Raw genomic sequence first — 27,669 nt, 5'->3', positions numbered from 1 at the left:
ATTTACTGGGTTTTTTGTTTGTTTGTTTTGAGACAGGGTCTCTTGCTCTGTTGCCTGGGCTAGAGTGCAATGCTGTCATTATATCTCACTGCAACCTCAAACTCCTAGGCTCAAGTGATCCTCAAATAGCTGGGATTACAGGCACACACCATCACACCTGGCTAATTTTTCTATTTTTTGTAGCGACAGGGTCTCTCTCTTGCTCAGGCTGGTCTCGAACTCCTGGCCTTAAGCAATCCTCCTGCCTTGGCCTCCTGAAGTGCTAGGATTACAGGTGTGAGCCACCATGCCCAGCCCATATTTACTTTTTTTTAAAAAAAATTTTGTTTTCTTTTTTAGATATGGGGTCTTGCTATGTTGTACAGGCTAGTCTAGAACTACTGGGTTCAAGTGATCCTCTCACCTCAGCCCACCAAGTAATTTACTCCTATCACAGATTGTAAATGTTAGGGACAATCAGGCCATAGGACAGGGCAGGGATCAGGGCTGTGTATAGGGAGGCTAAGACATTGGAGTTAGAGGTGGGTAATGTTTGCTTTTGGGTTTTTCACTGGGGGAAAGAAAGGCTAATGTCCAAAGTCCTTGGCATAATAATTAATATGTGGTTCTTTGGGATAAGCAAGATTAAAAAATATATAATCTTTTAAAAAAGTTTTAAGGCCGGGTGCAGGATTACAGGCTCATGCCTGTAATCCTAGCACTCTGGGAGGCTGAGGCGGGCAGATTGCTCCAGGTCAGGAGTTCAAAACCAGCCTGAGCGAGACCTCATCTCTACTAAAAATAGAAACAAATTAATTGGCAAACTAAAAATATATATAGAAAAAATTAGCCGGGCATGGTGATGTGTGCCTGTAGCCCCAGCTGCTCAGGAGGCTGAGGCAGAAGGATCACTTGAGCCTAGGAGTTTGAGGTTGCTGTGAGCTAGGCTGACACCACGGCACTTTTGCCCAGGCAACACAGTGAGACTCTGTCTCAAAAAAAAAAAAAAAAAAAGTTTTAGATTTACAGGAAAAAATTTCAAGGTAATGGCAGGTCCTCACATACCCTACACCCAATTTCCCCTTGCATTTACATCTTAATATTAGTGTGGTACATATGTAACAATTAACTAACCAATATTGATACATTTTTATTATTTTTAAAGACAGGGTCTTCCTTTTTTGCCCAGGCTGGTTTCCAACTCCTGGCCTCAACCAATCCTCCAGCCTCAGCCTCCCAAAGTACTAGGATTACAGGCGTGAGCCACCATGCCAGGCCTGATACAATATTATTAACAAAACTCCATGTTAAATTCACATTTCCCTAGTTTTTACCTAATGTTCTTGTTTTTGTTCCAGGATCCTATTCAGAATACCACATTACCTTTCCTTACCCATCTAGGCTATGACAGTTTCTCAGAGTTCTCTTGCTTTTGATAACCTTAACCTCAGTTTCTTCCTTACTTCCCCCTGTATACAAGCAGTATGCAAAGCCAGGGGATTCTGGGAGGACCGCCAGATTTGGAAGTAGTGATGTATGTGCAATTAACCGCACCTCAGTGTCGCTTTTGGAATACAGGAGTAGAAATGAGAACTCTGGTAATCCCAGGGATTTAGGAGAACAAAAAAAGGCCAGGAAAGAGAAAGAACCTATTGCTGAACGCCACACCCTTGCCGCACCTACTAAGTAGAGGGCAAGGAAAGGGTGTCGGAATATGATGGAGAACCCCGGTCGAAAGTGACGTCATTGGGAGGTGCCTGGTTGCAAGCAGCTTTTCGAGCTCCCCCAGCTCCTGAGTCTCTGTGGTGCCCCAGCTCCTGGAAGTCCTTACTTAAAAGACAGAACTATGCGGGTCACCTAGATTCGTCCTTTAGCTTCCTCTCGAGCGCAAATATGATCCCAGGCCAAAGAACTACAACTCCCAGAAGACACCGTGGCTTTCCTTGTTGCATTTCTATTGGTTCCTGTTTGTTACTTCCACCCAATAGAAAATGAACTCCTTGATAAGTGCCAAAATGGCGATGCCTACGCTTTAGAACTAGGTTGTCCGGTAGGCTTAAATTTGGGGAGGTAGTGAATGAAAAAGAAATAGGGAATTATAGTTACAAGGTTGGGGAAGGTGGAGGAAATGGAGAATAAAAAAAAATCTGGACCTGCGGTGCTAGTGGCTAAAGGACTCAGCCAGAATTAAGGGCGTAATTAGGCAACCGGAACTGGCTTAACTCCTTGCTGCCCTCTTTAGTCTTCGTTTTAGCCCCCTTTGATGCCATCTTCTTAGTGCCCCAGTTCAAGGAAGGATGGTTCAGGAGCGAAGAGCCTGACAGGATTTCTACCTTGCCCCATTCCACCTTTTTCTTTCTCGTTCCTGTGCCTTGCTTAAATCTTTTTGCATTTTCTCCATTCTATTTAACTCTGCCTTCCCCTGCTCTTTTCCTCAGAACCTCATCTCTTCTCTAGCTCCATTTCTCCCACCTCAAGGCGGCTGGCTGCCACCGGCCTCACCTCCTCAGAGCAAAGTCATGAAGGTGGTGAACCTGAAGCAAGCAATTTTGCAAGCCTGGAAGGAGCGATGGAGTGACTACCAATGGGCAATCAACATGAAGAAGTTTTTTCCCAAAGGAGCCACCTGGGACATTCTCAACCTGGCAGGTCTCAAGTGAAGTGGGAAGGAAGGATGGGAGGGATAAGGGATAAACCCAGAAAGGTCGTTATCACATTCTTGTCATTCGCCTTGTAGATGCACTACTGGAGCAGGCTATGATTGGACCTTCCCCTAATCCTCTCATCCTGTCCTACCTGAAGTATGCTATTAGTTCCCAGGTAAAGTGCCCTTCCCCATTGCCCTCAAGGAGTGAGGGTTTTGGAAGTAAAAGACTTGGAGTGCAATTGTCAACTTATACTTTGTAGATGAATTTGTTTGAACAGATCATTTCTCTGAGTTTCAGTCTTCCTGTAAAAATAATACTTCTTTTGTTTTGATGAATATTACATTCACTTATTTTGTCAGTAAAGAAATATTCATTAATGGTTGTATGTGCCAGATAGTGCTAGGTCCTGTGGACATAACTGTGAACAAGAGCTGATCCCAGTACACAGAGAACTTAGTGAGTAATACAGACATGTAAATAAGCAGTGTGTCACAGAATGGGTTTATGATAAAGGCTAGGACAGTACAGATGCTCCTTGACTTATGATGGGGTTACATCCTGATAAACCCATCATGAGTTGAAAATTTTGTAAGTTGAAAATGCATTTAATACACCTAACCTGGCCCAGCTGGTGTTGGCTCACGCCTGTAATCCTAGCACTCTGGGAGGCTGAGGTTGGAGGATCGTTTGAGCTCAGTAGTTCGAGACCAGCCTAAGCAAGAGCGAGACCCCATCTCTACTAAAAAAATAGAAAGAAATTAGCTGGACAACTAAAAAAAAAAAAAATATATATATATATATATATAAGCTGGGCATGGTGGCAAATGCCTATAGTCCCAGCTAATTGGGAGGTGGAGGCAGGAGGATCACTTGAGCCCAGGAGTTTGAGGTTGCTGTGAGCTAGGCTGATGCCATGGCACTCTAGCCTGGGCAACAGAGTAAGACTCTGTCTCAAAAAAAAAAAAAAAATACACCTAACCTACTAAACATCATAGCTTAGCCTAGCCTACCTTAAACATGCTCAAAATCTCTTATACTAGCCTATGGTTAGGGAAAATCATCTAACACAAAGCCTATTTTATACCTATGTGTTGAATATCTCATGTAATTTATTGTCTGCTGTACTGAAAAAGCCAAAAGCAGTAAGTTGACTCTGTTAGTTGGGGATCATCTGTACCATGGGAGTACAGGGGAAGGACCTCCCTCCTGTCTGAACAATCAGGGAAGATTTTCTGGAGGAAGTAATGTTTAAATCTAGACCTGAATGTTGAGGAAGAGTTATCCAGGTAGGTTGATGAGAGTGTACAAAGCAGAGAAAAAGCATATGCAAAGTCTAGGAGGCAAAATCACATGATGTTGTTTAGGAAGCAAAAATAATTTGGTATGGCTAGAGCAGCAGTTTTGCTCTGAGGACCCCTTTGTGCTCTTAAAAATTATTGAGACTCTGAGCTTTTGTTTATGTGTATTATGTCTATATTTACCATCTTAAAAATTAAAACAAATTTTAAAAAAATATTTATTAGTGGCGTGGTGGCTCACGCCTGTAATCCTAGCTCTCTGGGAGGCTGAAGTGGGCGGATCGATTGAGCTCAGGAGTTCGAGACCAGCCTGAGCAAGAGTGAGACCCTGTCTCTACTATAAATACAAAGAAATTAATTGGCCAACTAATATATATAGAAAAAATTAGCCGGGCATGGTGGCGCATGCCTGTAGTCCCAGCTACTCAGGAGGCTGAGGCAGGAGGATTGATTGAGCCCAGGATTTTGAGGTTGCTGTGAGCTAGGCTGATGCCACGGCACTCACTCTAGCCTGGGCAATAAAGTGAGACTCTGGACATGCCTGCTTTTTTCATCTTGTGAAGAAAAGAAAATTTATATAAAAAAATAAAAAATAAATAAAGTGAGACTCTCTCAAAAAAAATTTATTAGTAAACTTAAAAGTAACAAAAAACAACCCATTACATGTTAATATAAATAATATTTTAATGAAAAATAACCATATTTTCCAGAACAAAAATATTAGTGAGGAAAATGGCATTGTTTTACATTTTTGTCAATCTCTTTTAATGTCTGTCTTAACAGAAGACAGCTGAATTCTCACATCTGTTTCTGCATTCCATTATTGCAACAGGCTGTTTTGCTTAAGTGTATGAGGAAAATCTGGCCTCACAAATCAGATGTTTAGTTTGAAAAGGGAAAAGTATTTTTAATAAGTTTTTCAGAAAACTGGGTATTTTTCTTTGATACTACACTAAAATTCTACACTAAATACTACACTGAAATACTCTGTTACATTAAAATCTATTGGTCTTTCTTGCACTTTGAATAGATCTTTTACCTATCCATGAATTTCGGTCATTTGGAAAATATCTATGAGTTATACAACTATTCCAGTTGTTGACATATTTAATTATATAACATCATCACATATCGTGGAGCTTCTGGGACACTCCACTGTACAATTGGGAGATAATTAGAGTGAAAAGGTAAATAATACCTTAGTAGTATTTTAAAAATAGTTTTGACCTTCTAGATCCCCTGAAAAGGTCTTGGAGACCCCCAGGAGTCCTTAGACTGTACCTTGAGAACTGCTAGGCTAGCAATTCAACGAGGAGAGTGGTTTAGAGAGAAAGAGGTAAGGAAGGTCATAAGGGACCTGTGGGTAATGTTAAGGAGTTTGGTCTTTGCCGAGCGGTAGCTCACACCTGTAATCCTAGCACTTTGGGAGGTTGAGACTGGCAGATTGCCCGAGGTCAGGAGTTTGAAACCAGCCTGAGCAAGCAGGAGTGAGACCCCGTCTCTACTATAAATAGAAAGAAATTAATTGGCTAACTAATATATATAGAAAAGGTTAGCTGGGCATGGTGGCGCATACCTGTAGTCCCAGCTACTCGGGAGGCTGAAGCAGCGGGATTGCTTGAACCCAGGAGTTTGAGGTTGCTGTGAGCTAGGCTGACGCCAGGGCACTCACTCTAGCCTGGGCAACAGAGTGAGACTCTGTCTCAAAAAAAAAAAAAATAAAGAAAAGAAATATTGGCCAACTAAAAATATATACAAAAAATTAGCCGGGGATGGTGGCGCATGCCTACAGTCCCAGCTACTTGGGAGGCTGAGGCAAGAGGATCACTTGAGCCCAGGAGTTTGAGGTTGCTGTGAGCTAGGCTGACGCCACGGGACTCACTCTAGCCTGGACAACAAAGCGAGATTCTGTCTCAAAAAAAAAAGAAAAGGAGTTTGGTCTTTATCTTAAGGTGACAAGTAATCATTAAAAGGGTTTTTTTTTTTTTTGAGAAAGAGTCTTGCTTTGTTACCTGGGCTGGAGTGAGTGCTGTGGCGTCAGCCTAGCTCACAGCAACCTCAAACTCCTGGGCTTAAGTGATCCTTCTGCCTCAGCCTCCCAAGTAGCTGGGACTACAGGCATGCACCACCATGCCTGGCCAATCTTTTTTCTATATTTTTAGTTGTCCAGCTAATTTCTTTCTATTTTTAGTAGAGATGGAGTCTCGCTCTTGCTCAGGCTGGTCTCAAACTCCTGAGCTCAAATGATCCTCCCACCTTGGCCTCCCAGAGTGCTAGGATTACAGGCATGAACCACTGCGCCTGGCCCATTAAAAGAGTTTTTGTTTTTTTTTTTTTTTGAAACAGAGTAACAATGTGATAGAATTTACTTAAATATATATATATGAATAAAATATACAAATCTTAAGATCAATTTAGTTAGTTTTAGCAATTGTATCTTCTCATGTCAACAGTATCCAAAATAAGATAAAGAACATTTCTATTCTTCCAGAAAGTTCTCTTTTATCCCTTTCTGTTGCACCTACCTCTCCTGTAACCACTAAATGATTTCTATTACCAATTATTGCCCTTATTTGGATTTCATAGAAATGCAGTCATATAGTATGTACTCTGTATACTGTCTTCTTTTGTTTAACATAAATGTTTTTGAGATTTATCTATGTTGTGTATGTCAGTAGTTCATTTTTTAAATTGCCGAATGGTATTTCTCAGTTGATACATAATTCTTTTTTTTTTTTTGAGACAGAGTCTCACTTTGTTGCCCAGGCTAGAGTGAGTGCCGTGGCTTCAGCCTAGCTCACAGCAACCTCAAACTCCTGGCTCAAGCAATCCTCCTGCCTCAGCCTCCCGAGTAGCTGGGACTACAGGCATTCGCCACCATGCCCGGCTAATTTTTTGTATGTATATTAGTTAGCCAATTAATTTCTTTCTATTTATAGTAGAGACGGGGTCTCGATCTTGCTCAGGCTGGTTTCGAACTCCTGACATCGAGCAGTCCCCCCCGCCTCGGCCTCCCAGAGAGCTAGGATTACAGGCGTGAGCCACTGCGCCCGGCCAGATACATAATTCTTAATACTTCCTTTTTCCTCTTGGCGTTATGTCTGCTTTCTATGTTAGCACATATTGATTTACCTTAATCTTCTTAACTGCTGCATAATGTTCCATATGTACTGTAATTTAGGTTATTTGTAACCTCTTACTGTTTTCTTTTTTTTAGACAGAATATTGCTGTGTTGCCTAGGCTAGAGTACCATGGCGTCAGCCTAGCTCATAGTAACCTCAAACTCCTGAGTTCAAATGATGCTCCTGCCTCAGCTTCCCTAGTAGCTGGGACTATAAGCATGTGCTACCACGCTCAGCTATTTTATTTTATTTTTCTATTTTTAGTTGACTGGCTAATTTTTTTTTTCCATTTTTAGTAGAGACGGCATCTTGCTCTTGCTCAGGCTGGTCTTGAACTCCTGAGCTCCAGCTATCCTCCCGCCTCAGCCTCCCAGAGAGCTAGGATTACAGGCATGCACCACAATACGTGGCCATTTTTCTTTAAAGGACCGGATAGTAAATATTTTCAGCTTCGAAGGCTGTATGGTCTCTCTCAGTGCTATTCTGTCACTATAGCTGGAAAGCAAATATAGGCAATCTCTAAACAAATCGGCATGGCTCTGTTCTAATAACTTTATGAACAGAAAAGGTGCTGAGCCAGATTTGGCTTGCAAGCTGTAGTTTTTCTAACTGCTGATTTAGGCCACTGCAGTAATTCAGGTGAGAGATGACGGTAACATAAAATTGGGAAGTGGCGGGGGGGGGGGATTATTTCAAGAACCATTTAGGAAGTAGCCTTGAGACGATTTGGTGATTAACCAGATGAGGGGAGTCAGGGAGGAGAAGTGGTGAAGGATAATACTTAGGTTTCTGGTTTGGATATGGCTGATAGCTCATAAGCAGACAGCAGAAGCAGATAGGACTGTTGTTAGAGATGGGACGTGGGTGGGGATGGCATGTTTGATTTTGGCCTTATTAGATTTAAGGTGCCTGTATGGACTGTGAAAGAGAGGATACTCAGTAGGCAGTTGAACATATTGTCTGGAACTGAGAAGGAGAGGTCGAGACTGGAATAACTAGTTAATCAGCCACAGGTGGTAATCAAAGCTGTGGGCATGGACGATCTTGCCCAGAGAGAGTGTGGAGTGTGAGTAAAGAAGTAATTCCAAAAAAAAAAAAGTGACTCCAGCCAATTTCCTGAGGAACCAATCATATTTAAGGAACACACATAGGAAGAGAATTCCTCATAGGAGCCTGGAAAGAAGGGGCCAGAGAGGAGAGAAGAAAAGTGAGAGAGTGTAGTATCAAGAAAAGTCAAAGGAGGGCCAAGCACCTGTAATCCTAGCACTCTGGGTGGCCGAGGCGGGTCGGTCTCTCAAGGTCAGGAGTTCGAGACCAGCCTGGACAAGAGCAAGACCCCGTCTCTACTATAAATACAAAGAAATTAATTGGCCAACTAAAAATATATAGAAAAAATTAACTGGTCATGGTGGCTCATGCCTGTAGTCCAGCTACTTAGGAGGCTGAGGCAGAAGGATTGCTTGAGCCCAGGAGTCTGAGGTTGCTGTGAGCTAGGCTGACGCCATGGCACTCCAGCCTGGGCAACAGAGTGAGACTCTGTCTCAAAAAAAAAAAAAAAAAAAAAAGAAAAGTCAAAGGAAGAGAGGAGTGAAGAATGAGGGAGTGTTTTATGGGGTCAGAGGCTGCTGGGAAGTCAGGTAAGATTAGAAGCAAGAAGGATCCACTGGGTGTAACATCAAGAGTTTGTTGATGACCTTAATGAGCAGATTCCCAGGGTGGTCAGGACAGAAGTGATTGGAGTGGATTCAAGAGTGGCTGGAAGGTGGGTGAAAAGCAGCAGAGAGTGGGGTGGTGGTTAAATGGAAGTGTGGGGTCTGCAGGAAACTTTTTTAAAAATAGAAGAATCTTGAGATGTGTAAACACTGATGGGAAAGGCAAGGAGAAAGAGGCCGAAGTAATAGAGAGAAATAAATAGATAGGAAAGACCTTCTCGACCTGTCAAGTGCTATGCAAAATTAGTAATTTATTCTTCCTTCGGAGTCAAGAGGCTCTTTGGTCTGGTGCTGTGCATGTAGAAGGCACTTAAGCATGGTTGGGGGTGTCGGATATGTAGAAGAGCAGCGGAGAGGATTAGAGAGCAGTGGCAGGCTCAGGTGGGGCTGGCCACAGGTGCGGTGGGCCACACAGAGGGTCTCTAGCCTTGGAGCACAAGTTGGTTCAGAGCCTCTATAGTGACAGAATTATTAAGACTGGAATAGGTCAGATCCTGCTGTGTTCACCACGTGAAAAGTATTTTTAGATCTCTGGAGTAGCAGTGCTTTATTGATACAGTTAGCAAAAACTTACTGAACAGAATTCAGAATTTTAAGACCATAAATTCATTTTGATTAATGATATCCCTCTGAACATACAGAATTGGGGGTTTCTCTCCTTGTAGTTTGGGGTCAGTGGGAACATCCTGCTCCCCCTACAGGTTGGTATCTAACAAGATTCAAGTTCTTTGCCAAGAGCTTGCTATGGGGACATCAGTTATGAATAAACAAACACTTGCCTGGAACTTTATGGTCATCCTATCTAGGCAGACTCCCAACTTTCTGATCACTGTCAGACATTAGCTCTGGCTTCACAGTATGGTGATTCTGAACACTGATTATATTTAAGCCCTTTCTGTGTTTTGTGCCTGTTCATCCAAGATTATTAGTTAAAGATATCTGAACAGGCTGGTCTGAAGGTAGTGAGTTATCTCACGTGATTGTTCACAGTCAGTTACAGATTGAACTCCTTGTTCTACTACTTCCCCCCCTCCTCACTACTGCACTTGACTAGTCTTAAAAAAAAAAAAAAAAGATGTCTGAACAGAGAGCAGTCTATGCAGGTGATAGGGAAATTATGCATAGAAGGAAAAATTACCGTTCTCAGGTGATTGAGGCTGACTTAGCTTTTCTTCTTTCTTTCTTTTTAGAGACAGAGTCTTGCTCTTTTACCCAGGCTGGAGTGTAGTGGCACGTGGCATGATCTTAGCTCACTGCAGCCTGGAACTTCTGGGCTTAAGCGATCCTCCTGCTTCAGCCACCCGAGTCACTGGGACTACAGGCACACGCCACCACGCCCAGCTAATTTTTTGTTTTCATAGAGATAGAGTCTTGCTGTGTTGCCCAGGCTGATTTAAAACTCCTGGCTTCAAGTGATCCTCCCACGTTGACCTCCCAAAGTGTTAGAATTACAGGCATGAGCCACCCTGCTCGGCTGACTTAGCTTTCTTCTTAAATCTTTGAAGGTTTCTACTTGAACAGAGACAGCCTATGATGAGGATGGTGATTGTCCTGATCATTTCTGTCATTGTGTTCTGCTTTTTTATTTTGGTGTACTTTGCCACTGATTTTTTTTTTTTTTTTTTTTTTTTGAGACAGAGTCTTGCTTTGTTGCCTAGGCTAGAGTGAGTGCCGTGGCGTCAGCCTAGCTCACAGCAACATCAAACTCCTGGGCTCAAGCGATCCTTCTGTCTCAGCCTCCCAAGTAGCTGGGACTACAGGCATGAGCCACCATGCCCGGCTAATTTTTTTCTATATATATTAGTTGGCCAATTAGTTTCTTTCTATTTATAGTAGAGACGGGGTCTCGCTCTTGCTCAAGCTGGTTTTGAACTCCTGACCTCGAGCGATCTGCCCGCCTCGGCCTCCCAGAGAGCTAGGATTACAGGCGTGAGCCACCGCGCCCGGCCTTTTGCCACTGATTTTGAGAATACCATCATAACTACTTTCTATGGTATTATTCCTATTTTATCAGCATGCTATAATTATTTTTTAAAAATATAGCAACTTAAAAGAGTGTCTATAGAGTTTAATTCCATTCAGAACAAATTATTTCTTTTGAACTAGATCTCCAATCTTATTATGATGATGAATAGATTTTACTAACAGAAATTTATTTTAAGGTAAAATTTTTTCAGAATGCACAGTTTCACTACATCTCTTAGTGGGTTGAGGAAGGCCTCTTGAAGAGGTTGAAGTTTCAGGAGAGCTGCAGCAACTTTAAGCGTCAGTGTTTGTTCTTTTCTACTGTTGGGGACTAGTCGTCTGAATGTCACCTTTCTTCCTTCCCTCCAGATGGTGTCCTACTCTTCTGTCCTCACAGCTATCAGTAAGGTATGACCGCAGCCACCCTCAAGCTAGATGGGGCGTGCCAGACAAGGCCCTACCTCTACGGCTGCCCGGAGCGTGTGGCCTCTGTGGCTGGACAGGCAGCACGTGATGCCTCCGGCTGGCATTGCTGGCCTTCCGGGCGGGGGAGCGGTCCTGGGGAAGTGGGGGCTGGCCCTTAGGTACCAATTTCCAGTGTTGAAAGGATGCTGAGTCTGAGTCCTAAGGTTGGAGGAAAGAGGGCAGGAGTGCTGAATACCATCAGCCTTTTGTGTGTGACCCAGGGGCTGACTGGAGCATCCTGCAGCATCTCCACTGTTCTTTCCACAGTTTGATGACTTTTCCCGGGACCTGTGTATTCAGGCTTTGCTGGATATCATGGACATGTTTTGTGACCGTCTGAGGTAAGGGCATGGGTGGGGGCCTCACAGTGTTCCTTGACGTTAGCTTGGTAGAAAGGAGAAGCTTCTGGCACACAGACTGAGTTGCCTGTGGTTCCAGCATTTCTTCTTCCCATGTCTCCCCTAATCTGCACCCACTCATCCACATCTTATTCTACTTAACTCCCTTAGGACAGAAAGCCTCTTCTCTGTTTGGAGTAGCTCATTTGAAATCTTGTCCAGTGGAAGCCAAAGGGCCTAGGTGTCTTCCCCAGGACTTTGCTGGCTTCTGTTCCCTAGGAGGGGAATGCCAGACACTCTGGGGAACATCAGTGTGGGTTGGATTTCAGCCTTTGGAGCAGAGACAGATTTTACATCCTTTCCCTATAGCTGCCACGGCAAAGCAGAGGAGTGCATTGGGCTGTGCCGAGCCCTTCTCAGCGCCCTCCACTGGTTGCTGCGCTGCACAGCAGCCTCTGCAGAGCGGCTCCGAGAGGGGCTGGAGGCCGGTGCCCCAGCCGCAGGGGAGAAGCAGCTTGCCATGTGCCTGCAGCGCCTGGAGAAGACCCTCAGCAGCACCAAGAACCGGGCCCTGCTGCACATCGCCAAGCTAGAGGAGGCCTGTATGTCCCCTGATCCCCTGAGCCCCACCTGCCGCTGCTCCCATGGTTGATCCTTTAATTGAGAGGGGAGAGGCAGGATGCCATCCCACTTCTTTCCAGGAGGATCTGAAACCATCCCACTTCCTTTTTTTTCTCCCCATAAGCATTGCACACATCCCAGGGACTTGGGCAGGGTGGCACCCGAGCCAATCAACCAACAGGTATTTACTGAGCATTATTATGTGCCCAGCACTGTGCCAGGTGCTGGGGGTGGGGGGAGGGGGGCTACTAAAGGAGCATGTGGCAGGGTCCTTGCCCTCAACAAGCATACATGCTAGCAGGGAGCAAGGCTAGTATGTCATATATGCAGAAAAAATTAGAGGACAAGACAAGCACACCATCTATTCTTGTGTTTGTGTCCATGTTACTTATCGGCTGGAAGCGGGTGATTCTTATATCTGAGTGTTCCCTGAAATGTTCCTTAAACATGGTGCCTGTCTGCTGTCAGACCTGTTGTGCCATATACCTCTCCACTCAAGTTCAGATGTTAAGTATTGGAACCTTCCAGAGCCTGAAAACAGACAGATCACCTGGTGGGAGGGAAGATTGCATTTCAGGCAATGGGGTCCTAAGGCCACAGTCTTGTTTGGAGCCAAGGTGGCTTGGGATCAGCTAAGGATCTCTCGTTCTCTAGTAATGAGAATGCTAGAATGGGTTTCACCCAAGGCTTCAGGACCTGTTCAGAGAGTTTGTTACAGGGTTAGTGTATTTATTACTTCTCTAAATATTTTTTTGTTGCCTGTGAAAAGTCCAGAAAGGTAATCATTATGTAGAAATGGACTATGTTGACAGTTTCTTACCTATCTTGGGTACTCGTTAAACTTTTTTTTTTTTTTTGAGACAAAGTCTCACTCTGCTGCCCGGGCTAGAGTGCTGTGGCATTAGTCTAGCTCACGGCGACCTCAAATTCCTGGGCTTAAGCAATCCTTCTGTCTCAGCCTCCCAAGTAGCTGGGACTACAGGCATGTGCCACTATGATTGGCTAATTTTTCCTATATGTTTTTAGTTGGCCAATTAATTTGTTTCTATTTTTAGTAGAGATGGGGTCTTGCTCTTGCTCAGGCTGGTTTTGAACTCCTGACCTTGAGTGATTCTCCCACCTTGGCCTCCCAGAGTGCTAGGATTACAGGCGTGAACCACCATGCCCAGCTTCGGTAAACATTTATAGGCTGAAAAGTGGATGAATGATTAATTTTAATGGATCTCAAGTCTTTTTCCACCCTGTGCTCCACGGAGGTTAATGGGCTAGTTGGTGCCATTTGTCATCATTTCACCCTCTGGAATTGTAACTAGGATATGTGACTTTTTTTGTTTTGTTTTGTTTTGTTTTGTTTTTGAGACAGAGTCTCACTTTGTTGCCCAGGCTAGAGTGAGTGCCGTGGCATCAGCCTAGCTCACAGTAACCTCAATCTCCTGGGCTCAAGCGATCCTGCTGCCTCAGCCTCTCGAGTAGCTGGGACTACAGGCATGTACCACCATGCCCGGCTAATTTTTTTCTATATATATTAGTTGGCCAATTAATTTCTTTCTATTTATAGTAAAGACAGGGTCTCCCCCTCTTGCTCAGGCTGGTTTCGAACTCCTGAGCTCAAATGATCCACCTGCTTCGGCCTCCCAGAGAGCTAGGATTACAGGCGTGAGCCACCGCCCAGCCAGGATATGTGACTTTTAATTAAGTGCTAACTGATGCAATCTAGACCATGAGTGTGGGATCCAGGAGGGAAAGATCAATGCTTCAGAGCAGCTGGGTGGGTTGTTAAAGGAACCGGGGCTTGAACAGAGACTTGAAACATGGTTAGGCTGAGGAGGGTGTAGGAGAGGCATTCAGAAGGGGAGGGCCTTGAACACAGTGCCCAGTCAAGGGAGCGGGTGAGAATGGGAAGGCTGTGTAAGGACCTAGCTCAACTAGAGGACAGTGACAGCCTCTGCAAGGCTGGCCTTTCAGATTGGCCCACTCCTGAAGGGCCCTCCTTGTTCCAGCCACTGGACTCTCACTTCCTCTGCCTCTCTCTTCCACTGCCTGTGTCAGGCCACACGTAGTCTCTAAAGTCAGCTGGGTGCATCCCCTGGGCCTTTGGGCATGGTTTCTAGGGGCTCCAGGCCTTGGTGCTCACTTCTCTTCTGGAAGCAGTGCATGCTGCCCTCAGGCCCCTGCCTCCGTGTCATCCTCAGGGGAATGGGCCTGCGTGGTTTCGTGGGCCTAAGCTGGTGCCAGAGTCGAGGAGTTTGGGACCAGGCTGTGCCTCCTCTGTTTCCCATCACGTTTCTGTGTTTCTTTTTCCCCACCAGCCTCCTGGACTGCCATGGAGCACTCTCTCTTGAAGCTTGGGGAGATCCTAGCCAACCTCAGTGACCCCCAGCTCCGGAGCCAGGCTGAGCAGTGTGGCAGCCTCATTAGGAGGTGTGGCTCCCTGGGCTGTGGTGGTGATAGGAGACAGAGGGAGTGCCCTGGGGCATGGGGGGAAGGTGTGGCACCGGGCCCCAGCCCCTCCACTCTCCCTTTCTCCTGCCAACACCGTCCCCTGTGTGTGTCCCCTCAGCATCCCCACAATGCTGTCTGTGCACTCAGAGCAGCTGCACAAGACTGGCTTCCCCACTGTCCACGCCCTGGTCCTGCTCGAGGGCACCATGAACCTGACTGGTGAGACGCAGCCCCTGGTGGAGCAGCTGATGATGGTGAAGCGCATGCAGGTGGGACGGGCCGGGGGTCCCCTTTCCCCAAGATGGGCTGGCCTTTGGGGGCAGGAGGGAGGATTCTTCTGGGTTTCTCCTGCTCCTTGGTGGAAAGCAGAGGCCAGTCAAGCACACTTCTGCCACGTGGCCTCACGTCCCTGGTTCTCAGGACTGGATCTGGGTGGCCACCCTGCTCTGTAGCGGAGAGGGACAGAGGTATGGGCAGCCTCTCATGCCTCACCTGCGCGTCTTCCCACAGCACATCCCCACCCCACTCTTTGTCCTGGAGATCTGGAAAGCTTGCTTCGTGGGGATCATCGAGTCTCCCGAGGGGACGGAGGAGCTCAAGTGGACAGCTTTCACCTTCCTCAAGGTACCTAGGGATGTGGCAGCCACAGAGAGCCCAGCTGAGAGTGGGGAAAAGTGAGGAAAAGCAGTGACACTCAGGACCTTTGCCTTGTGTCCCTTCCTGCTGGCATGGTGCCCAGCCTGCCAGGTATCCCAGCACAGTTCCCATCGATTATTTTCTCTGAAGTCCCAGGGCTATATTTAGCCCACTTGGCAGGACTCTTGTTTCTTACCACAGTGGTGCGGTTTGGCTCAGTCATCAGCCAGCTTGAGGCAGGACAGTGACGGGAGCCAGGGAAAGGGGCCATCAGTCCTCCTTGAAACTAGGGTTCTATTTCTGCTTAAGGCATTTCTTTGTTGAGCCAGCAGAAGTGAGGGGTCCCTGTGTCCTGTAGGCCAAGGGGCATCAGGTGCTTGGGCACCTCTTGGCTTTCTGATGTAGCCTGGGAGTGCTTTCACTGCCGGGGCAGGGTGTTCCTATGTCTCTGCCCAAAGGAGGGGGACAGGAGGATGCCTTCAGTGGTAGGTGGAAGAGAAAAGAAATTGATCCTCCTGTTTTTCCCCTACCCCACTCACTAGATTCCACAGGTTTTGGTGAAGTTGAAGAAGTACTCTCACGGGGACAGGGTAAGTTGAAGAATTGAGAGGGGGCCATGGGAACAGGTGAGGATATTTCTGCCCTGGAGAAGTGAGGGCAAGGGGAGGGTCTTCGAGGCCCTAGCTGGGCAGTAAAGCATTCTTGTGACCGGGAGAAGACTAGAAGCATGTGTATCCACGCACACTCACCTGGGCTCCAGACAGATGCCACTGGGCAGCGTAGGCCGATTGCTCCAGCAGGGAAGGTCCTCAAGATTATCAAGGCCAGGATGGCCGTGCAGGGAGCCGGGATGCCTCATGCTTCTCCCCATCCAGCTGCTGGGAGCCAGTGGTGGGCACAACCTGGCTGGCACAACCTGCTGCACAACCTGCTGGCACAACCTCATGGCTAAGTGGTGGGCACAGCCTGCTTGCAAGCTCTTGTATCCAGCAGGGTGTCCTCATGAGCCAGCATTGCAGACTGTGGGAGGAGTGGAGGACCTAAAAACCAAGTGGAAGTTTCTGACTCTTTGTAGGACTTCACTGAGGATGTCAACTGTGCCTTTGAGTTCCTGCTGAAGCTCACACCCTTGTTGGACAAAGCTGACCAGCACTGCAAGTACGCACTCCCCTGCTCACCCTGCTCTACTAGAAGGTGTTCTGGGCCCTTCCCTGCTCTTCTGTGCCAGTGATGCCTCGGGAGACTCTGTCTCCTTGTTTACGCCCCTTGGCAGAGGCAGGAAGCAGCAGCCCATAACTACTGAGTACCCAGAGCCCCTCTGCCTTTCCTGAGGCCCTCCACATTTTCTTCATCCTCAAGGAAGGAGGACCCTGGGCAGGAACCTGCTATTCCTACCCCTCAAAATCCCAGCCAGGCACCCAGTTCTCTCAGTATCCTTTCCCTTCACAGCTGTGACTGTGCCAACTTCCTACTCCAAGAATGTAGCAAGCAGGGGCTTCTGTCTGAAGCCAATGTCAACAACCTCATGGCTAAGCGGTGAGTGTGGGCGCATGTGGGCTGCCCTAAGAACCCCTTGGGCTCCCTCTCCCACGTCCAGACAGGGCTGTTGCTGCCTTCCCCTCCTGCCAAAAGTTTGGGCCGCAAGTGACTGTGACCATGCCCAGGGGTACGAGGAACAGGAGGGAAAGAAGGCACTGATTTCTTTAGAGTTTTACACTCTTAGTTGCTGCTTGTTAACTCATGCCTACCTTTATGATAAAAGTAAAAATCCTAAATCTTCTTTTAATCTCAAATGAACTTTCAAAATAGATACAGTGACATGACTAATTGCAGGGACTGCTGTATTGAATGCACGTTCGTAAACTTCACCCCAGCCCCAAGGGTTCTTATGTGTGTCCCACCTTCTCTGTCCTCTGCTTCTGGGCTTAGACTAGCGGGTATGTCAAGAACTTCTGTCTGTTCCTCTTCCCTTCTCTTGGCCACCTGGTTACGGCCTCAGCGCATTAGACCGGGAGCACGCACCCCAGCTGAAATCAGGAGAAAACGCCAACATCCAGCCCAACCCCGGCCTGATCCTCCGGGCAGAGCCCACTGTCACAAATATCCTCAAGGTGAGTATGCCCTTCCCTGGCCAACAGGATCTTCTCTTTCCTCTTTACACTTTTCCTTCTACTTTCAGATAAATAAACAGAGGCCACAGACCTCTCTCTCATCTGGCTTTTGTACATAATTGTTTTGGAGGTAGAGAAGGGGGGGTGCAGCTACCAGTGAGCACTGACACTTGGGGGCTTCACTTGTACACTAGGCCCGTGCCAGTACTTGCACCTAGGCCATTGCATGTGGAAAAACAGAATCCCTCAGCCATGACCTCGTCTGCCCCACGGTGGTGCCAGTGTTGAGAGGGATGGATCGGAGGGCAGGGATAGGTTTTAGGTATGATTTTCCAGACTGAAGTCAGAAAGATGTAGATTTAAAGACTAAATTGCAGGCTGTAGGAGAGAAAAAATGTGGCTAGGCTGGACCTTGGGGGGGTCTTCAGTGTTCCTCAGGACTTGATTTCCTGTCCTGTCCCCAGACGATGGATGCAGACCACTCCAAGTCCCCGGAGGGACTGCTGGGGGTCCTGGGCCACATGCTGTCTGGGAAGAGTCTGGACTTGCTGCTGGCTGCTGCTGCCGCCACGGGAAAGCTTAAATCCTTCGCCCGGAAATTCATCAAGTGAGGAAGGCCCAGCCCTGACCACAGGGGGAGGCCCTGTATGAAGGGAGGAGGGAGGCACATGGGGCTGGGTCTTGCCCGGAGATGCACAGGCCCAGGCAAAGCATCCCAGCTAGGGAGCTCAGAGGAAGGGCCAGTTCTGTTGGCCCGAAGTGCTCTTTTCTCTTCAGCTGAGGATGAAACGAAGATGTTTAGTACAGTGATGCAGCCTTGACTAGTGGGCATGGAGGAGTTCCCAGTATGCCCAGTTATTGACAGGGGGCGCTCAGATTCTGTTACCTTTGTTGGTTGACAGAATTTGACATATGGAACATTGTTCCATTCAGCGAGCCATTCTCTAAGCCTTGGAAATCTTTTAACGATAGATAGAAATAGTTCTTTTTTCTGTAGCAATGGTGTTCATTTCAAGTTTAGCTTGTCATTCAGACTATAATGACCAGCCCTGAGCATGTGCACCCCAGCACCCAGCTCCTGCCCAGCTCTTGCCCTGGTCGATGCAGCCTGTCTCCGTTCCTCCCACAGTTTGAATGAGTTCACGACCCACGGCAGCGAAGACAACCGTAAGTCGGCTCTGCATCCACGGACCCAGCAGGCCCCAAGAGGGGATGTGGAGGGAGAGAACAGGGCAGGGAGGAAGGCACCTTTGCTCATGGTGGGGAGGGTGTTTCCTTCCTCCCCTGAGCCATGAGTGACCGAAGCCTTGGCAGAGGATAATGCTGGAAAAGGATTCTTCTAAAACTGTCAGAGTGTCTCGCCCACTGTGGCCCCCTCTGGGATTTGGTTGTGCATGGGGTAGGGGGAAGGGCACTAGGCGCCTTTGATTCTAAGGAAGGGATGATGTTTCAAATGAGACTCAAGAAAAGGATTCTGAGCCTTAGGGCTTTGAAGGAGCCACTTGGTCCCTGACCTTCCTGGAGGCAAGTCCTGATCCCCCTACCCAGACGAGGGCTTTGGGCCCCTACTCTAGGCTGACGCCTTCCTGTCCTTCCCACAGCCAAAGCAGCCTCAGTTCGTGCCTTGCTCTTTGACATCTCCTTCCTCATGTTGTGCTACGTGGCCCAGACCTATGGTTCAGAGGTGAGAGGAGAGCAGGCAGGACTAGGGTGCCAGGTGGGCAGGTTGGAGGGGGAGGAAGCAACCAGTGACTCTCTGCCACCTCAACTCCCTGTCTCCCATCAGTCTCAAGCCAGTTAATTCTGCTGGCCTCAGAAATCAGGCCCCTACCTTGGGCAAAGTCTAAGTAGATACCCCCTTTGTCACATCTTGCATACTTTGGTGCCATGCTCACACAAGCCACTAGGTGGCAGCACAGCTCCCATCTGTCTCCCTTAGACCAACTCTCCCCAGGTCTTCAGGCTGGGGAGGGAGCCAGCAGCGTGGCAGGAAACTGAGTCCCAGGTCAGCTCTGGAAGGCGCCGCACCCGCCCCGCTCAGCTGGTGCCTCTCTACTCCCTTCCAGGTGATTTTGTCCGAGTCACGCACAGGAGCAGAGGTGCCCTTCTTTGAGACCTGGATGCAGACTTGCATGCCCGAGGAGGGCAAGATCCTGAACCCTGACCACCCCTGCTTCCGGCCAGACTCCACCAAAGTGGAGTCCCTGGTGGCCCTGCTCAACAACTCCTCAGAGATGAAGCTGGTGTTAGTGGCCTGGGCGCCCACTCCAAGGGTGGTGGTGGGGGCAGGAGTGGGGAACCTGCATCCTCACAGCCACATGTGGCCCTCCAGATCCCAAGTGTGGCCCCTCAACCGAATCCAAACTTCACAGACCAAGTTCCTTTATTAGAAGGATTTGTTCTATAAAATTTAGATTCAGTCAAAAGGCCGCACTCAAGGATCCAGAAGGTCACATGTGGCACAGCCCCTGAGGCCCTCTCGCTAAGCCCATCCCATGCTCCCACCCACACCCCATAGGCAGATGAAGTGGCACGAAGCCTGCCTCAGCATTTCAGCCGCCATCTTGGAAATCCTCAACGCCTGGGAGAATGGGGTGCTGGCCTTCGAGTCCATCCAGGTAGCCCACCTTTCCAGCAGCCTTCTCTCTTCTCTGAGACGCAGAGCCAGTCATTGGTAGCTTGTTATTTTTGTAAGAGCAGGAAAACCTAATCTTTGGTATTGATCATGCTTTGGTATTGATCTTCCCTATAATTGTAGTCTTAGCCACTCCTTCCCTCCCAGATAGCTCTGGGAAAATCAAACGTGGTGGAGAGAGGTGTAGAGTGTAGCCTAGGACTCTACCTGCTGCACTAGGCTGCCCCAGAGCCTAGGAAAGTCCTGGAAGGGGTGATAGTAGCTGCCACCCTTTCCCCCCTCCCCCAGAAAATCACTGATAACATCAAGGGAAAGGTATGCAGTCTGGCAGTGTGTGCTGTGGCTTGGCTTGTGGCCCACGTCCGGATGCTGGGGCTGGATGAGCGTGAGAAGTCACTGCAGATGATCCGCCAGCTGGCAGGGCCGCTGTGTAGTGAGAATACCCTGCAGTTCTACAATGAGAGGTCAGTAACCAGTCCCCTCCCTTCTCAAACCCTGCAGGTGTGTTGTGAGAAGTCAGCACCTCTAGTAACCAGTACCCCTCTCTTTTCTCACCTTCCCAGACTAGCTGCTTGCTCACTTACTCACTTCCTCTCTCACTCACTTTCTTATTGACGTATTCACTCAACTGATTCAGCAAACATTTAGTGTGTGTCCCTGTGCCAGGAGTGTTTATAATTCAGCACCTACTCTGTGCCAGAAATACAGACCCTAAACAGCTACCCACCAAGAGCTCAAGTTCTAGAGAACTAGCTCACCAAAAGAACAAAGCCATGTCACTGTCTAGGAACTGTCAGTCCATCTGTAGATTTTACAGGCTGCCCCTCTACCCCCAGCTGTCTCTTGTGACAGTTTCCTGCCCTGGCTCTTCTGTGGCTTGGAGGACCTCCCTGGTGACTTCAGCTATGTTGAGGTCAGTGGTGTTGGTTCATTCATCCAATTGTGGTTAAAAAAAACAGCCAGGATCAGTGGCTATGCCTGTAGTACCAGCTTCTTGGGAGGCTGAGGCAGGAGGATCATTTGAGGTCAGGAGTTCAAGACCAGCCTGAACAACATACCGAGATCCCATCTCTAAAAAAAAAGAAAGTTTACCATTTGACCATGTTTATTTATTTATTTTTTTTTTTGAGACAGAGTCTCGCTTTGTTGTCCAGGCTAGAGTGAGTGCCGTGGTGTCAGCCTCGCTCACAGCAACCTCCAACTCCTGGGCTCAAGCAATCCTTCTGCCTCAGCCTCCCGGGTAGCTGGGACTACAGGCATGCGCCACCATGCCCGGCTGATTTTTTCCATATATATCAGTTGGCCAATTAATTTCTTTCTATTTATAGTAGAGACGGGGTCTGGCTCTTGCTCAGGCTGGTTTCGAACTCCTGACCTTGAGCAATCCGCCCGCCTCGGCCTCCCAAGAGCTAGGATTACAGGCGTGAGCCACCGCGCCCGGCAAGACCATGTTTAAATGTACTGTTTAGGCTGGGCATGGTGGCTCATGCCTGTAATCCTAGCTCTCTGGGAGGTCAAGGCAGGAGGATTGCTCAAGGTCAGGAGTTCGAAACCAGCCTGAGCAAGAGTAAGACCCTGTCTCTACTAAAAATAGAAAGAAATTAATTGGCTAACTAAAAATATATAGAGAAAAAATTAGCCGGGCATGGTGGTGCATGCCTGTAGTCCCAGCTACTCAGGAGGCTGAGGCAGAAGGATTGCTTGAGCCCAGGAGTTTGAGGTTGCTGTGAGCTAGGCTGACGCCATGGCACTCTAGTCTGGGCAACACAGTGAGACTCTGTCTCAAATAAATTAATAAATAATAAATATACTGTTGAATAGTATTAAATATACTCACATTGTTGTGCAACAGATCTCTAGAACTTTTTCTTCTTGAATCTGAAATTCTGTTCTCCTTAAGCAACTTCTCATTTCTCCCTCCCTCCAGCCCCCGGCAACTGCTGTTTTACTCTTTGTCCCTATGAATTTGGCTGCTTTAGAGATCTCATTTAACTGCAGTCATTCAGTATTTGCCTTTTCACAACTGACTGATTTCACTCAGTGTAATGTCTTCAAAGTTCATCCATGTTGTGACATGTGACAGGATTTCCTTCCTTTTCAAGGCCTAATAAGACTCTGTTGTATGGATATAGCACATTTTGTTTGTCCTTCATCTGTCGATGGATGCTTGGGTCGCTTCCACCTCCTGGCCACAGTGAATAGTGCCGCTGTGAACACGGGTGTTCACCAACCCGTAAGTTCTGAGTGTTGCCTCACAGAGTCGCTGTGGGAGATGTCTTACAAGGGCGAGGCAGACACATGTAGCCGAAGTGAGGTTTAGGAAGGGTCTGTAAAACCACATCTCCCATTTTCCCCTTGCCTCTTCCTTTTTTTCATTTTCTTCCCTCATCTCTCAACCCCCAGCCAAAGGATGGAGCATTTGCTGTGACATAATTCAATCTAAGGACCCTAAGTCCTACCTGGGTAAGGGACAGTGGAACGGTTGGCTCCATTGTGCAGGTGGGAAAGGTCATCGCGACTTTCCCAGAGCCACCAGCATTCCAGGAGCAGTCAGCACTCAGACCCGGTCTGCCTTCACAGCTGAAGACTCTTTCCTTGAGAATATTCCTGGATGTGCGCTTCTATTTGCCCAGCTACCAAGGGCCGGGAAGAGTCCTGTGGGGCAGCCCTTGGGCCCTCCCCTCTCCTGGAAGTAACAGTTTACTTTGGGAGGAGGCCAGGCTAGGCGGGGACCCCCCAAGCTCTCCGCCCAGGGGGAAGTGATTGTATTTATTTATGTGGCAGTGTTGGCCAGGCCCAGGCCTGGGGGATGGGAGAGTGGGAGAGTGAGAGAGAGAGAAATTATGAGTATCTGGCTGGAGCTGGAACAGCCTGGGGGAGGAAAGGCCCCACTAATATGCCCAGCAAGAGAAAGCCCTGCCAGGAAGGGACCTGGGGCCAGGTCTGCTGGGGGTTGTCTCCTCCCCCAGCACAGAACAAGGATCTTTCCGTAACCCAAACCCATGGGAGAGTCTGGTCTGGACGTTTCTTTGCCTCCCCTCCCCACTGCAGCACCTGAACCTCAGGCCTCTCTGTGCCCCCAGGGTGGTGATCATGAGCTCCATCCTGGAGCACATGTGTGCTGACGTGCTGCAGCAGACAGCCACGCAGATCAAGTTCCCCTCCACGGGGGTGGACACGATGCCCTACTGGAACTTGCTGCCCCCCAAGCGACCCATCAAGGAGGTGCTGACGGACATCTTTGCCAAGGTGCTGGAGAAGGGCTGGGTGGACAGCCGCTCCATCCACATCTTCGACACCCTGCTACACATGGGCGGCGTATACTGGTTCTGCAACAACCTGATTAAGGTGCTGGGGCTGGGGGTGGTGTGGGCCAGACCCACGGGCTGGGGGAGCAGGTATCCCCAGACGTGTAGACATCTGAGGAAATACCTGACCGGTCCAAACGCCGTCCCATCCCCTGACTTCTCAGCACCCAGCCTGGTCAGCCTCCTCGGGCAGCTCTGGCCAGAGGCTGGGATTCTGCCTGAGGGATGGTGCAGCCAGGCCGGAGGGGCCTGGGCGTCAGAGCCCCAGGCCCAGGGCCCCCAGCTCCTAAACTGTCCCCCTCCCCTGTGTCCCCAGGAGCTGCTGAAGGAGACACGGAAGGAGCACACTCTGCGCGCGGTGGAGCTACTCTACTCCATCTTCTGCCTGGACATGCCTCAAGTGACCCTGGTCCTGTTGGGCCACATCCTGCCAGGCCTGCTCACCGACTCCTCCAAGTGGCACAGTCTCATGGACCCACCTGGCACTGCGCTTGCCAAGTAGGATTCTCCCCAGGGCTTGCTCTGCTCTCACTCCACAGCCCCCAGTCCAGAGCCCGCACCCGTCGCCTGGCTGTGCAGGGCCCTGTCAGAGGGGCCTGGTCAGTATGGACACTGGAACCCCTCTAACTGTACCCCATTTTCCTGGAACTGTTTGCCAGGCTGGCCGTGTGGTGTGCCCTGAGCTCTTACTCCTCCCACAAGGGACAGGCATCTGCCCGCCAAAAGAAGAGACACCGTGAGGACATTGAGGTAGGCGCCCCCATGTTCACTCATTCCCATGTTTATTTGGCATTTATTGGTAAGAGGCGCCTTCGCAGGTGAGGGGACTCAGACGTGGTCCCTGCCCTGGGGCAGTTGTGGCAGGGTCTGGAGGAGTGACTGTGTGGCCCCCAGACTACGCTTGGTGAGGGTCCTGTAAGGTGCGCTTTACCCAGCAAAGGCCCGTGGGAGGGGTGGGCAGCGGGGCCGAGACCCTGCTGGCAGGGCCTGCGGAGGGCTGTGGGGCGTTGACTCTTCCCCACTCAAATCTGAGCTCCAGTCCTCTCTCCTGTCCCCTGGTTACTGGCAATTTGAGATTTAGGGGTGCGTGACAGTGACTTTCCTGCCCTCCAGGATTACATCAGCCTCTTCCCCTTGGACGACACGCAGCCGTCGAAGCTGATGCGACTGCTGAGCTCCAACGAGGATGACACCAACGTCCTTTCAAGTCCCAGTGAGTGTGGGCAGGGTGCACAGGCCGCTTCCTCTCCTGGCAGCTCAGCCCCAGGTCTGCTCTGTCTGGGCCCAGCAGGCATCTGTGCTGGTCAGAGAGGGTGTAGCAGGGGCTTGTGCTATTCTGTCCCCTGTCTCGGGGGCTCTGTTTCCTGCCATCTCCTCTCCTCTGCCCAGGTCCCAGCCCAGCTCGTGGTTGTCTCTGCCCCTCCCCTTCTTTCACGCAGGGTTAAGGGGTTGACAAGCCACCAAGTGCATTCATTCAGTGCCTTGGGCACAGCCTGTGCCATTGACTCACCAGCTCTGACCTTCCTTCCTTGCCCCAGACATGCCCTGAGAGGCCTGGGCTGGGACTTAGGGCTACCCCCTCTCTTCCTGCCCGAAGCGCAGCCCTCCCCACCCTGGCTTCCCTGGACGTCACTGCCTTCTCACTTTCCTCCTCCTGGCCAGACTTCTGCCAAGGGCTCCTTCTGTGGCACTTAATTTTTCCTGTTTCCAGAGATTTCTTCTGAGCCTATAAATTTCTCTGAAGCCTTTTAGGGACTAGGGGACAAACCACGTACTTAAGCAGAGGAACAATGCTGAATCTGCCACCTGTAAATGCTGTGACTTAGCTAGTTACTTAGCAAGTGTGCGTCTCAGTTTCCTCATCTGTGAAATGGGCTGTCGTGAGGGTGAAGCCTCTTAGTCCGTGTGGTGCTGGCCAAGCGTCAGCTCCTCTCTCTCATGGCCAGCGAGGCCGCTCTGTACTTCCGGCTCTGTTGCCCAGCTAGAGTGCAGGTGAGAGCCATGGCGCCTGGCTCCCTCTGTGCTCTTGATCTAAGATCTTCCCTGGGCCTCTGTGCACCAGTCACCCCATGGGTGAGGGACAGGGTGTGGCGGGCAGTGCCCTCAGCCCTCCTCTGCTCCGCCCTGCAGCCGACCGCTCCATGAGCAGCTCCCTCTCGGCCTCCCAGCTCCACACGGTCAACATGAGGGACCCTCTGAACCGAGTCCTGGGTGAGTCCCCCATCCCTGCCTCTGCACCGGAGGCTGTGCTGGAGGGGGGTCCCGTTGTGCCCCTGGCTCCCTTACCGCACCTCCCCACCCCTTCCTCCCTCACCTGGGCTCTCCCGGCCTCCCCTCCTCTTCCCAGTTCTCCTCTCACACCTCCTCTCCTCCACACCTCGTTTTTGGGCACCCTCAGCACGTTTTCCCTTTTCAGCCCCATCTTCCCCCAGAGCCTGACCTCTTCTTACCCCTCTCATGGAACCCCCTCCTCTCCCCGCTCTGCACAGCCAACCTGTTCCTGCTCATCTCGTCCATCCTGGGCTCGCGCACGGCCGGCCCGCACACGCAGTTCGTGCAGTGGTTCATGGAGGAGTGCGTGGACTGCCTGGAGCAGGGCAGCCGCGGCAGCATCCTGCAGTTCATGCCCTTCACCACCGTGAGTGCCCTGGGGACGGGCACCCGCCTCCCACCACACACCCTCCTGGGGTGTCCCACTGAGCAGCTGTCTGTCTGTCTGTCTGTCTGTCTGTGGCAGGTGTCGGAACTAGTGAAGGTGTCGGCCATGTCCAGCCCCAGGGTGGTTCTGGCCATCACGGACCTCAGCCTGCCCCAGGGCCGCCAGGTGGCTGCCAAGGCCATCGCTGCACTCTGATGGGTGGCGGGGAGGGTCCCGGCCCCCGGCGCCTCTGAAGGGCGCAGTGAGGAAAGATGAGACATCGTTGCTCACATCCACATGATGCAAGAGCCCTTCGTCAGCTTCCACGTTTCCCTTCTCCTGACTTCTGACCTCCAAGACGGCTTCCTGTCCCTTCTTTTGTAATTCCCTGTCCCCTTCGCTGGTACGTGGAGTGTGAGCAGCCCAGTTCCCAGCCATCACCCCTGTTCCAGGAGGGGACACTCCTCTGAGGCCCCGTGTGGATGTGTAGTGTGTGTGTAGATATATATTTTTGTAATACTTGAGGGGAAGTCCACCCCTGTTCACTTGTAAATAAAGATCCTCGTGGATCCGTTTGTGACTGAGTGCCAGCGCCTGTGCCAAGTGGGGCAGGGAGCAGCATCCTCTCCCTGGACTGCCTTGTGCTGTGGCCCGGGAGAGGCGCAGTCCCGTAGGGAGCAGGGGGAGGAGGAGCAGCAGGGGAGGAGGGCAGGGCTCAGGTTCCCCTGTTGGTCCACGCAGCTGGGGGGGCGGGGGCATGAGAGCTGCTCCCCCCAGTCAGCCCCACCTGCCACCGCCACCCCCCAAAGCCCGCCGTGGTCTGGAGAGGGAGAGGCTCTGGCTGAGGCCCTGCAGTGCGGGGCAGAGTGTCCTGCTCTGCTACTCAACCCGGCCTGACCCCACCCGGAGTCTGACTGGCTGAGATTTTGATCTGTCCCCTCCAGAAGAGGAACAGAGGGACGAAGGGCAGGAATGCCCTGTAACCCTTTCCTTGTCTGCTGCGACCATCTTCAAGCCTCGAGGTGGAGGACGCTGGGCCGTGCAGTGGGTGCCACCAACCCTGCTTTCCAAGGAGCTACATGGGGAGGGGAGGAGGGAGGTGGCTGAGGAGCTCGGGGTGGGTTTGGGCAGACGGCGGGGGCACCCGGAACCACACGGCAGTCTGTGGCTGCAGGGGCCCCTCTGCTCGCCACAGCTGGCCACCCTCCCAGCCCCTTCACCTCTCTTCAGCCCATAAGGCCGCGACTGTGGGGAAGTGGCCAGCCGGGGTGAGAGCAGAGGCCAAGCCTGATGAGAAGTTCTGACCCTAGTGGTCACCCTGACTTGGATTCCTCTGTGTTTGTGGGTGACTTTATGGATGGGCATAAGTTTAGGGAAGATGGCAAAGTGACAAGCCCTATGCAGATGTCTGCACCCCTTTGGGTCAGTCCTGCATAGTGGCATCTGGCCTGTTACTTGTACCCCCAGCCCCCTCTCTCTCCTCTCCTGCACCCTTGGTCCCTGTGCCTTCTGTCTCCCCCTAAAGGTTGTGGCTGCACAAGGGTGGGGGCTGTGTCTGCCTTGTTCACTATGTCCCTAGACTTCCCTCAGTGCATGCACATAGTAGGTGCTCAGATAAACACAGTAGAGGAATGAATGTCACATGAACTGAGAACTCCCTTCCTCCTCCCCACACCTCCCCTTCCCTCTGGCCTCTCCCACCATTCAGCATCGCCGCCACCTGCAGCCCCTGGCCAGGCACAAGCTGGAC

The 27,669-nt window shown here is 50.0% G+C and overlaps 1 protein-coding gene and 1 non-coding gene across 4 annotated transcripts; both read left to right on the top strand.

Annotated features, from left to right (window-relative positions):
• The first annotated feature begins 1,869 nt into the window (after positions 1–1,869).
• Positions 1,870–26,488, top strand: MED24 (mediator complex subunit 24). 3 transcript variants are annotated; one of them, XM_075994546.1, is made up of 27 exons: positions 1,870–2,029; positions 2,418–2,628; positions 2,717–2,799; positions 11,095–11,133; positions 11,458–11,531; positions 11,898–12,130; positions 12,274–12,330; positions 14,459–14,570; positions 14,710–14,860; positions 15,102–15,215; positions 15,770–15,817; positions 16,303–16,385; positions 16,677–16,763; positions 17,227–17,338; positions 17,803–17,945; positions 18,468–18,505; positions 18,940–19,022; positions 19,405–19,583; positions 19,857–19,956; positions 20,262–20,437; positions 23,057–23,321; positions 23,598–23,779; positions 23,941–24,031; positions 24,395–24,494; positions 25,412–25,492; positions 25,771–25,919; positions 26,019–26,488. In XM_075994546.1, exons 2-27 carry the CDS (start codon positions 2,499–2,501, stop codon positions 26,133–26,135), a joined length of 3,027 nt encoding a protein of 1,008 aa, XP_075850661.1. In that variant the 5' UTR covers positions 1,870–2,029; positions 2,418–2,498; the 3' UTR covers positions 26,136–26,488. The 3 variants fall into 3 exon arrangements, with proteins under 3 accessions (XP_075850661.1, XP_012621321.1, XP_012621326.1); XM_012765867.2 differs by having other exon boundaries at positions 1,870–2,628; XM_012765872.3 differs by lacking the exon at positions 12,274–12,330 and having other exon boundaries at positions 1,871–2,628.
• On the top strand, positions 18,764–18,867 carry LOC142862364 (small nucleolar RNA SNORD124). Its single transcript, XR_012913422.1, has one exon. It is a non-coding gene; the product is annotated as a small nucleolar RNA SNORD124 (small nucleolar RNA).
• Positions 26,489–27,669: the final 1,181 nt, after the last annotated feature.

Source organism: Microcebus murinus, chromosome 18, assembly GCF_040939455.1.
Source record: "Microcebus murinus isolate Inina chromosome 18, M.murinus_Inina_mat1.0, whole genome shotgun sequence".
Taxonomy (NCBI): Eukaryota; Metazoa; Chordata; class Mammalia; order Primates; family Cheirogaleidae; genus Microcebus; species Microcebus murinus.
The sequence above is the reverse complement of the archived record's forward strand: the minus strand, read 5'-3'. Positions and strand labels throughout refer to the sequence as shown.

Bases quoted from the DNA above. Each gene is read 5' to 3' on its own strand.
- MED24 (XM_075994546.1), top strand. From the start codon at position 2,499: ATGAAGGTGGTGAACCTGAAGCAAGCAATTTTGCAAGCCTGGAAGGAG. The intron at 15,818-16,302 runs GTAAGTTGAAGA...GACTCTTTGTAG, and splicing joins AGTACTCTCACGGGGACAGG to GACTTCACTGAGGATGTCAA. The intron at 19,023-19,404 runs GTGAGAGGAGAG...ACTCCCTTCCAG, and splicing joins CCCAGACCTATGGTTCAGAG to GTGATTTTGTCCGAGTCACG.